The following is a 13267-nucleotide window of genomic DNA, read 5'->3' on the forward strand; positions in this document are numbered from 1 at the left end:
CACATTGCATTTATGATTCTTAACACTTAAGAGGAACTAAAAGAAAGAATTAAAACACATATTTCACTTAATAAAAACTATGTAATTGGTATTTAAGTATTAATGTACTGCCTACACTAAGTGTAATTGACATTTTCATGATCAAAATTTCCTTGAATATCTTTGATTACGGTGTACTAAGAATGTCATTACAGTGCATTAAGAATGTCATTTGGAGAAAAAGAAGTAGCCAATTATAAGACATCTTATTCAAAGTTGATAATTTCAAAATTTCCAGGTCATATCTGCCATTTTTTTAACCATGAAACAAGTGATATCTCAATGTTTCAGTTACCAATTTTGATTGCAATTTTCTTCAAGGTCAAGAAATAGGGATCAATTTTTGGTTTTATTTCTGGTGAAAAAAATGGGATCCATGCCTGACCCCATGTTATAAGTGGGTTTGCAAGTTATCAGGGTGCAAGGTATTGAGGGAATGATGTAATATGTTAGGAGTAAGTCTGTTACCTTTCATATCCAGGCTTCCCACAACTAAAAAAGACATTCAACAAGTCTCTGGGCTTAACTGAGCAACAAAAGTTCTAAACTGTAATCTGCTTGCCATGAGGGAAATCAGATTAGAGTGATCTCCCCTAGAATAGAGAGATTAGCACTGAATCCTATAAATTGTCATTACTGCTTAAGTAGATGTGCATGACTTCAAGATATCATAAATGAGGAGAGGCCCTGTGGGATGGTATGCTTTATCATGATTGGACGCTACATAATTTTATGAGAACAGGGTTACATCACCTTATTCTGGAATTGCCCATGTCTCCCAATGTAAATGAAGCAGACTTTGATTAGTTTTCTTCCACAAAGTCCTGTAGAAGGAGAGTAACCCACTTGTGCTGATGATTTAGGTCCCACTAGGTCAGACTTAGCTATTGATAATTTGCGGTCTTTGAGGTAAAACCTTCAGAATGACATTTTTCATCTCCATCCCACTACTAAAATGTGAGATGGAAAGTATTATGAAAAAGTTTTAAAATACTAACTTGTAACTTTGACCCTGAAGATAAAACAACCAACACAGTACACATTTTCTAACTCGTGATATACAATACTATACCATGTTTCATTCCTTAATATGTAACAGAGCTTTAGTTATATACCAGCATTGAAGCTGTGATGGAAAATGAAACATTAAGCTAAGATTTTGACCTTAAAAGACACAATCCCAAAGGAAAAAATGGCACACCATCTGATGATGATGTACAAATATACCAAAATATATCATAAAGACTTAAAATATTCAACAACAAACTTGACCATGAGTATAGGAACTCCTATGTACTATGTGATGCACCTTCTAATTATAATGTAACCTTGACCTTGATTATAGGAACTACTATGTACTATGTGATGCACCTTCTAATTATAATGTAACCTTGACCTTGATTATAGAAACTCCTATGTACTATGTGATGCACCTTCTAATTATAATGTAACCTTGACCTTGATTATAGGAACTCCTATGTACTATGTGATGCACCTTCTAATTATAATGTAACCTTGACCTTGATTATAGGAACTCCTATGTACTACGTGATGCACCTTCTAATTATAATGTAACCTTGACCTTGATTATAGGAACTCCTATGTACTACGTGATGCACCTTCTAATTATAATGTAACCTTGACCTTGATTATAGGAACTCCTATGTACTACGTGATGCACCTTCTAATTATAATGTAACCTTGACCTTGATTATAGGAACCCCTATGTACTACGTGATGCACCTTCTAATTATAATGTAACCTTGACCTTGATTATAGGAACCCCTATGTACTACGTGATGCACCTTCTAATTATAATGTAACCTTGACCTTGATTATAGGAACTCCTATGTACTACGTGATGCACCTTCTAATTATAATGTAACCTTGACCTTGATTATAGGAACTCCTATGTACTACGTGATGCACCTTCTAATTATAATGTAACCTTGACCTTGATTATAGGAACTCCTATGTACTACGTGATGCACCTTCTAATTATAATGTAACCTTGACCTTGATTATAGGAACTCCTATGTACTACGTGATGCACCTTCTAATTATAATGTAACCTTGACCTTGATTATAGGAACTCCTATGTACTACGTGATGCACCTTCTAATTATAATGTAACCTTGACCTTGATTATAGGAACTACTATGTACTACGTGATGCACCTTCTAATTATAATGTAACCTTGACCTTGATTATAGGAACTACTATGTACTACGTGATGCACCTTCTAATTATAATGTAACCTTGACCTTGATTATAGGAACTACTATGTACTATGTGATGCACCTTCTAATTATAATGTAACCTTGACCTTGATTATAGGAACTCCTATGTACTACGTGATGCACCTTCTAATTATAATGTAACCTTGACCTTGATTATAGGAACTACTATGTACTACGTGATGCACCTTCTAATTATAATGTAACCTTGACCTTGATTATAGGAACTCCTATGTACTACGTGATGCACCTTCTAATTATAATGTAACCTTGACCTTGATTATAGGAACTCCTATGTACTACGTGATGCACCTTCTAATTATAATGTAACCTTGACCTTGATTATAGGAACTCCTATGTACTACGTGATGCACCTTCTAATTATAATGCAACCTTGACCTTGATTATAGGAACTCCTATGTACTATGTGATGCACCTTCTAATTATAATGTAACCTTGACTTTGATTATAGGAACTCCTATGTACTATGTGATGCACCTTCTAATTATAATGTAACTTTGACCTTGATTATAGGAACTCCTATGTACTATGTGATGCACCTTCTAATTATAATGTAACCTTGACCTTGATTATAGGAACTACTATGTACTACGTGATGCACCTTCTAATTATAATGTAACCTTGACCTTGATTATAGGAACTACTATGTACTACGTGATGCACCTTCTAATTATAATGTAACCTTGACCTTGATTATAGGAACTCCTATGTACTACGTGATGCACCTTCTAATTATAATGTAACCTTGACCTTGATTACAGGAACTACTATGTACTACGTGATGCACCTTCTAATTATAATGTAACCTTGACCTTGATTATAGGAACTCCTATGTACTATGTGATGCACCTTCTAATTATAATGTAACCTTGACTTTGATTATAGGAACTCCTATGTACTATGTGATGCACCTTCTAATTATAATGTAACCTTGACCTTGATTATAGGAACTCCTATGTACTATGTGATGCACCTTCTAATTATAATGTAACCTTGACCTTGATTATAGGAACTACTATGTACTATGTGATGCACCTTCTAATTATAATGTAACCTTGACCTTGATTATAGGAACTCCTATGTACTATGTGATGCACCTTCTAATTATAATGTAACCTTGACCTTGATTATAGGAACTCCTATGTACTACGTGATGCACCTTCTAATTATAATGTAACCTTGACCTTGATTATAGGAATGTGGCACATTAGATGCTTCATAATGATAATGTATACCCAGCAAGTTTCATTCCTTAATCTTACATGGTGTGAAAGTTAGAGATCAGAAAGGAAAGTGTGAGGGAAAACTTCAAATACTGAAATAAGACCTTGATACCAAAGACAGGAACCAAAATGTGATACAGAACATATCTTCTAAAGATGTATGGCTGTACACAATGTGATATGGAACATATCTTCTAAAGATGTATGGGTGTACACAATGTGATACAGAACATATCTTCTAAAGATGTATGGGTGTACACAATGTGATATGGAACATATCTTCTAAAGATAAATAGGTGTACGAAATTTGATAATGAACACATCTTCTAATGATGTTGTATAGGTGTACACGATGTGATCAGGAACATACCTTCTAATGATGCTGTCAAGGTGTACACAATATGACAGAGAAAATATCTTCTGATGCTGTTGCAAAGGTGTAACCAATGTGATAAAGGACATATCTTCTAATGATGTTCCACAGGTGTACACAATGTGATAAAAACATATATTCTAATGATGTTGTACAGGTGTACACAATGTGATAAAGAACATATCGTCTAATGATACGTAAAGGTGCTAACAATGTGACAAAGAATGTATCCTCTAATGATGTTCTAAAGGTGTACACAATGTGATCGAGAACATATCTTCGAAAGATAAAAAGGTGTACACAGTGGGATAATGAACATATATTCCAATGATGTTGTACAGTTATACACAATGTGATAAAGAACATATATAATAATGATGTTGCACAGGTAGTTGTACACAATGTGATAAAGAACATATCTTCTAATGATGTTGTACAGGTCTACACAATGTGATCAAGAACTATTCTAATCATGTGTAAAGGTTCACACAATGTAATGAAGAACATATCCTTTAATGATGTTGCACAGGTAGGTGTACACAGTGTGATAAAGAACATATCTTCTAATGATGTTGTACAGGTCTACACAATGTAATCAAGAACATATATTCTAATCATGTGTAAAGGTTCACACAAAGTAATGAAGAACATATCTTCTAATGATGTTGTACAGGTGTACACAATGTGATAAAGAACATATCTTCTAATGATGTTGTACAGGTCTACACAATGTGATAAAGAACATATATTCTAATCATGTGTAAAGGTTCACACAATGTAATGAAGAACATATCTTCTAATGATGTTGTACAGGTGTACACAATGTGATAAAGAACATATCTCTAATGATGTTGTCAAGGTGTACACAATGTGATCGAGAACATATCTTCTAAAGATAAAAAGGTGTACACAATGTGATAATGAACATATATTCTAATGATGTTGTACAGGTGCACACAGTGTGATGAAGAACATATCTTCTAACAATGTTGTACAGGTGTGCCCAATGTGATCAAGAACATATCTTCTAACAATGTTGTACAGGTGTGTCCAATGTGATCAAAAACATATCTTCTAATGATGTTGTACAGGTGTATACAATGTGATAAAGAACATATATTTTAATGATGTTATAAAGGTGAAAACAATGTGATAAAGAACATATCTTCGAATGATGTTGTAAAGGTGTACAGAATGTGATAAAGAACATATATGTAAAGGTGTTCACAATGTGATCAAGAACATATCTTCTAATGATGCTGTCAAGGTGTACACAGTGTGATATCTTCTAATGACAGGTTTACTAAGTTTCATCCGCTAATCTCAGAATACTTCAAAGTGATAAAGTGGAACTGAAATGTCAAGGATGGATGTAAATGATAAAACCATCTCCCTAATTTCCATAAAAAAGTCAGACACAAAAAGAATGTGCACAATCCAACCTTTATAATCTTGCCAATTACGGGATGTCTAAAAATTACCTCTTAAGACAGATGAGTTCTAATACAAGTTCACTTCTACATTTATTTTGCAGAAACCCTAAAAAATCTCCTGTTTTTTTTACATTTGACTGCTTAACAGAGGTGATATGTAAACCAGGTTTACAATAAAAGTAAATCCTTAATTTAGCTGAAGCTTTTAAATAAGTGATAAAGTAACTATTATCTTATTTATGCACATGCCAGGGCATTTAAAACTTACATTTTGTATGCATTCAGTTTTTCCTTTAAATTTGACTCATGCCTAGGACATGCTTGACTCAGAGAACCATAGATCCTAGTTGCTGCAATGGCACTTGTCACCGGTTCTTCTCCCAACTCCCAGCATAATTTGGCCAATGCTTGTCTGAAGTAACAAATATATGCAATAAATCTGTATGTATCTGCATGTAAAATAAAAGAAAGCATATTAATGCACAATAATCGAATCAAACAATGTTTTTCTTAATTTCAAACATACTGAAAGGCATAACTAATCCCGTTAGTTAAGTAATAGCTAAATCAGCTAATTAGAAAACTCACCATAATACTGAAATGATTTGCAGGTTAAATTAGCCTAACTTAATCTCTGTACATTCAGACTTACCCCTAGTTCCATGACACTTAACTAGATATTTGATAACAAAAATGGCAGTGGTTACTTCCAGCACTTCAACCAATAGTATCAACTGGCTGAGATTTAAAGCTAATCTATTAAGGAACAATGTACACCCTGATCTACTTACAATGTACACCCTGATCAACTAATTAACATGGTACATATTGATCTGCTTATGAAAAATGTGCACCCTGATCTACTTACAAACAATGTACACCCTAATCAACTAATTAACAAGGTACATATTGATCTACTTATGAACAATGTGCACCCTGATCTACTTACAATGTACACCCTGATCAACTAATTAACAAGGTACATATTGATCTGCTTATGAAAAATGTGCACCCTGATCTATTTACAAACAATGTACACCCTAATCAACTAATTAACAAGGTACATATTGATCTACTTATGAACAATGTGCACCCTGATCTACTTACAATGTACACCCTGATCAACTAATTAACAAGGTACATATTGATCTACTTATGAAAAATGTGCACCCTGATCTATTTACAAACAATGTACACCCTGATCTGTGTGCCATTGTCAACTAATAAAAAATGCACACCATTATCAACTAATGAACAATGTGTAACATGATCAACAAATGAACAATGTACACCACGACCCACTAATGAACAATGTACACTATGACCCCCTAATGAACAATGTACACCACTGTCAACTAATGAACAATGTACACTATCACCCACTAATTAACAATGTGTAGTATTGTCAACTAATGAACAATGTACAACATTATCAACTAATGAATATAATACACCCAGATGTGCTAAAAAAAATAATGTACATCCTGATCTATTAACAAACAATTTGCAACTTGATATGCTGAACAATGTACACCCAGATCTACTAATGAACAATGTACACCCTGATCTACTAATAAACACCACACCTGTTAATTAATATTATGTGACACCAGTTCTGGGTCAGTATTCTCAAAACATTACCAGCACGAACTCAAGATCAAAGTCAGAAATGTCTGATGACCTGTAACTTATATATATATTAATAATATCAAAGAACATTCAAAACCAAATTAGCTTTGTTTCCTCTACCTGCATGCTAAATTTCACTTGCAATATTATATTCCAAGTTTAAAATCTCATTTGGGAGATTTATGATCGCCCAGATTGTTTAAACGATACAGACCCTGGGTCTTTTGATGTCTGTAATATGATGTACATTTGAGACTAACAAATGTTTGTAGAAGGTCATATTTAATAACATATTTGGTGGAAGGTCAAATTCATTAATATATTTTGTAGAAGGCTATATTCATTAACATATTTTGGTGACGGCCATATTTATTAACATATTTTCGAGAAGGTTACATTCTTTAACTTATTTTGTGGAAGGCCATATTCATAAACATATGTTTGTAAAAGGCCATATTAATTAACATATTTTGTAAAAGTCTTATTCATTAACATATTTTGAAGAAGATCATATCCATTAACATATTTTGAAGAAGGTCATAATCATTAACATATTTTGTGGAAGGCCATATTAATTAACATATTTTGTACAAGGTCTTATTCATTAACATATTTTGTAGAAGGTCATATTCAATAACATATTTTGTAGAAGGTCATATTCATTAACATATTTTGTAGAAGGTCATATTCAATAACATATTTTGTAGAAGGTCATATTCATTAACATATTTTATAGAAGGTCATATTCAATAACATATTTTGTAGAAGGTCATATTCAATAACATGTTTGTAGAAGGTCATATTCATTAACATATTTTGTAGAAGGTCATATTCATTAACATATTTTGTAGAAGGTCATATTCAATAACATGTTTGTAGAAGGTCATATTCATTAACATATTTTGTAGAAGGTCATATTCAATAACATATTTTATAGAAGGTCATATTCAATAACATATTTTGTAGAAGGTCATATTCATTAACATATTTTGTAGAAGGTCATATTCAATAACATATTTTGTAGAAGGTCATATTCATTAACATATTTTATAGAAGGTCATATTCAATAACATATTTTGTAGAAGGTCATATTCAATAACATGTTTGTAGAAGGTCATATTCATTAACATATTTTGTAGAAGGTCATATTCAATAACATATTTTATAGAAGGTCATATTCAATAACATATTTTGTAGAAGGTCATATTCATTAACATATTTTGTAGAAGGTCATATTCATTAACATATTTTGAAGAAGGTCATATTCAATAACATATTTTGTAGAAGGTCATATTCAATAACATATTTTATAGAAGGTCATATTCAATAACATATTTTGTAGAAGGTCATATTCATTAACATATTTTGTAGAAGGTCATATTCATTAACATATTTTGTAGAAGGCCATATTCATTAACATATTTTGGTGATGGACATATTTATTAACATATTTTTGAGAAGGTTACATTCATTAACATATTTTGTAGAAGGCCATATTCATTAACATATTTTTGTGTCGGCCATATTAACATATTTTCAAGAAGGTTACATTCATTAACTTATTTTGTGGAAGGCCATATTCATTAACATATTTTTTAGAAGGCCATAATTATAAACATATTTTGTAGAAGGCCATAATTATAAACATATTTTGTGGAAGGCCATATTCATTAACATATTTTGTAGAAGGCCATATTAATTAACATACTTTGTAGAAGGCCATATTCATTAACATATTTTGGTGATGGCCATATTCATTAATATATTTTGTAGAAAGTCACAGTTATCTATGTACTTTGTAGAAGGACACATTTTCAGCACAGTAAGGTTTGCCAAGTAAGGGTTATATCTCTATTGTCATCATACTGGTATATGTTTTGCCAGCTCAAACTAGTCTAGCTCTTTTGTCAAAGGCTGTATTAAAAAATCATCACTTGGGTTCGCCATGCAAGGATGAGAAAAAAATACAGTATACACCTGCAGCTGATTTCTGTACCAAATTTATATCATGTATCAGTAACAAAGATATCCTCAAAACAGCTGTTGTTTTAAGATAATGCATGTATATTCCAAGCAATGAATATTAAGACATTTTTGTTTTTTCTTATTTATTACTTCTACAGAAAGACTGAATATCATCCAACCAACAAATGAATTTGACCCTGAACTTACAGGTTACAAGTCTATAAAAAATAGGTTTGTGCTTTTCAGACATCATGTGCAACCTACAGCCAAAACAGTTACATCCAAAAAAGTTGTAAAAAACAAATAAGTCTCCCTTATTCAATATAGTCCTTTGATTACATTGATTACATAGAACACAACAAACTTCAAGGCACGTGATAATCACATCTTTTTTCAAAAGCATGAAATTTAACAATTTTAATGACAGACATTTCAAACAAATAAGGAAGAGTTTTAAACTAACCATGTTAATTAGCAACAGAGACATGTGATGTACATCTTCTTTATAACTACATGGGTCAAATTATTTTGCAAAACTAGCTTAATTTACTCAATATACAACAATGTAGCGACTATAAAATGGTACTGATGTAAAATACCAGTACAAATGTACCTTTTTTATCATTTAAAAACAATACCTGTGATTAAGTAAGGCCCATAAAAAGAGTTGTTTGTATGGCCGTTTAAATCGAACCTCGCTGTCTTCCTTTTGGCCCTGTTGGTTCTCTTCTCCCTCGTCAGGCTCATACTCCAAGCCCCCATCATATTTATCCAGCAATTTATTAAGGAACTTGGACAAAGACTTTTCATCTTTGGACAGAGAATCTTTACCCATGAGCTTGGAGAACAACCGTAGGATATGGCTGTATTTAGGAATCTGTATAAAAAAAGGCTAAAAGTGTTATTTTATTCCATTTTATTTTCTTTTTGAAACATACAGAATCTTGTATTGTTAATTCCTAAAAGGAGTCATGATGGTGGAACCTTTGTCACATGAAAAGGGCAAATTCCATGACCTCCCTTTCCTCACTCAAGTTACAAATATAACTCACTGATTTATGATTCTTACTGTATATTACTTGACTTTGTCTGACAAAGTCAAGTAAGTTTTACAATTCTGGTGTTACTATAATGGCTGCATGTATGTGATGACCAAATACGTTAGAGAAGAAAACAAAATCTCTGGCATCAACTGGCATGGAGGTGAGGACATCCCACTATCTCTGATTTACTTTGTTCTTTGCTTCAGCCTCACAGAAAAAATTAATATAACCAATCTAAGGGGATTTCCTTTTCTCATCAATGCCACAGATAAATGTCAGCTCACTTTCATTCAGGACAAACTTAATATCCTTAGTGATATGTTGCCTCTAATAAGACCAACTGTTCAGGATGAGAATAACAACTTTCTGAAGATGAAAACACCAAGGACTCGCATTGGTGAAATACCTACCATGATCATTTATCAACTGAACCTGAAGAAATTTGTTTAAGAACCAAAGATAAAAATGTTATACGAAACTGACTTACTGCACAATACATTTATCGACCCAATCACATGAGATGTTTGCTTCAAAGTTAATATATGATACTTTACGTGTAAAAATTATAGTATATTACTAAAATAATTCACAACACTAAATCATGTGCTTTCTGCAATGAAATCAAAACTAATGACCAATTATTTTTTATATTCAAATTAATACACCTTCTGCAACATTGTGGATCAAGAAACATTCAGTAAATACATTTAATACCTTCAGCAACTTCTGAAATTTGACCTTCTTTCAAAAAAGGCTTATTTCTTAGAGCCTGAGTTCCAGAACCATTGTCTCTTCATAGCAGCAGTCTATAAATATGTAATCTGGTTCAAAGATCTTCAATCCTATTATCATAAAGAAACAGTAACTGCAAAAACTTACTATTTGTCTTTCTAGCCAGAAAAAGTTTAGAATGCGAGAAAACATTTATAGATATAATCTTATTGAATTCCTTGATAAATGGTATCTAGCTGGTATATTCTGCTCTTCACATAGCTTTGACTTAGTAACACACCTTGATACATGATTAATTCTGAATTTTGTATTTGCAAAATCAAACATAAACACCTGTTGCCCATATTTTGTATTTGCAAAATCATACATAAACACCTGTTGCCCATATTTTGTATTTGCAAAATCGTACATAAACACCTGTTCCCCATATTTTGTATTTGCAAAATCGTACATAAACACCTGTTGCCCATATTTTGTATTTGCAAAATCGTACATAAACACCTGTTCCCCATATTTTGTATTTGCAAAATCGTACATAAACACCTGTTGCTCATATTTTGTATTTGCAAAATCATACATAAACACCTGTTGCCCATATTTTGTATTTGCAAAATCGTACATAAACATCTGTTCCCCATATTTTGTATTTGCAAAATCATACATAAACACCTGTTGCCCATATTTTGTATTTGCAAAATTGTACATAAACACCTGTTCCCCATATTTTGTATTTGCAAAATCATACATAAACACCTGTTGCCCATATTTTGTATTTGCAAAATCGTACATAAACACCTGTTGCTTATATTTTGTATTTGCAAAATCATACATAAACACCTGTTCCCCATATTTTGTATTTGCAAAATCGTACATAAACACCTGTTCCCCATATTTTGTATTTGCAAAATCATACATAAACACCTGTTGCCCATATTTTGTATTTGCAAAATCATACATAAACACCTGTTTTCCATATTTTGTATTTGCAAAATTGTACATAAACACCTGTTCCCCATATTTTGTATTTGCAAAATCATACATAAACACCTGTTGCCCATATTTTGTATTTGCAAAATCGTACATAAACACCTGTTGCTCATATTTTGTATTTGCAAAATCATACATAAACACCTGTTGCCCATATTTTGTATTTGCAAAATCGTACATAAACACCTGTTCCCCATATTTTGTATTTGCAAAATCATACATAAACACCTGTTGCCCATATTTTGTATTTGCAAAATCATACATAAACACCTGTTGCCCATATTTTGTATTTGCAAAATTGTACATAAACACCTGTTGCCCATATTTTGTATTTGCAAAATCGTACATAAACACCTGTTGCCCATATTTTGTATTTGCAAAATCATATATAAACACCTGTTGCCCATATTTTGTATTTGCAAAATCGTACATAAAGACCTGTTGCCCATATTTTGTATTTGCAAAATTGTACATAAACACCTGTTGCCCATATTTTGTAGTTGCAAAATCGTACATAAACAAACACCTGTTGCCCATAATAAATCATAGTTTTCATACATTTTCTTTCAATCAACTCATCTAAATCTCGCCATCCTGAACCATAACCACTCCCTAAAGTAAATAATATGTCCATACAACAAAACTCAGCATCTCTAGAGCATAAACTGGTCAGTAAATAGGTTTTCATTTTTTGCCTCACACCCCTTTGTAAGAAAACCTATCTCCATATTAATGCCTGCAATGCATTGTACATCCAGTTAGTTATGAATAAATAATCATTGGAACTATAAACTAACAATTGTTAACAAAACTTGATATCTATTCATTATGCCTGGAACATCCTCCCTTGAGTAAATGACAGATATTATTGTAATGAAAACCACCTAACAATTTTCAAGGCAGTAAATAGCTCACCTCATTATTCTCTGTCCTAGACGCCACCTGTACAATACTAATTATTGTCTGCATTCAAAATTGCACATATCTAACTCCTAATTCGTCATATACATCCATTTTGAATACTAGTTTGTTACATCTTTATCAAATGTACATATTCCTATATTCATCTAAGAAAATATTGTACATCCCAATTGTCCACTACTTTATTCTTTTCTGTTCTTCCACTCAAACCATCATACACACCCATAATGAATACCATTTTATTGTCTCTTTATCAAATGTATGGATTCTTAAATCAATCTGTGAAAACACTGTGCATTTCACTTGTATACTACTATGTCTCTTCTTTAACTTAAACCACATTTTTCTTATATTCATTTGTGAAATTGTACATATCAAATCGCTAATTTATCATATACAACCATTGTGTTACATCTCCATTAAATGTATATACTTCTATATTCATCCTTGAACTATAGTACGTCCAACATTTTCTGGGACCTAGTGCACATCTCAATAAGTACATTTTTGTTGTTTCACTTTACAGAGAAATCATATACCACAACATGTTTTTGAATGCATGCCTACACATAAGATAATTGTGATACATGTAAATACTGGATAAAAATCTATGAACAACAACAAAAAATCATTATACATAAGTCTTTTTTTCAAGTCTGGTGGT

At 32.1% G+C, this 13267-nt stretch overlaps 1 protein-coding gene across 1 annotated transcript in view; it reads right to left on the bottom strand.

Annotated features, from left to right (window-relative positions):
* LOC149774573 (transient receptor potential cation channel subfamily M member 8-like) overlaps positions 1-13267 on the bottom strand; it is a 97552-nt gene that overhangs the window by 44541 nt on the left and 39744 nt on the right. The window contains exons 14-15 of the mRNA XM_089945023.1: positions 9559-9797; positions 5595-5738 (exon numbers count right to left, since the gene is read on the bottom strand). Coding sequence (XP_089801149.1) covers positions 5595-5738; positions 9559-9797 — 383 coding nt within the window. The remainder of the gene's footprint in view (positions 1-5594; positions 5739-9558; positions 9798-13267) is intronic.

Source organism: Sinohyriopsis cumingii, unplaced genomic scaffold (genome assembly GCF_028554795.1).
Source record: "Sinohyriopsis cumingii isolate HCF-2022 unplaced genomic scaffold, ASM2855479v2 utg000198l, whole genome shotgun sequence".
NCBI classification, from domain to species: domain Eukaryota; kingdom Metazoa; phylum Mollusca; class Bivalvia; order Unionida; family Unionidae; genus Sinohyriopsis; species Sinohyriopsis cumingii.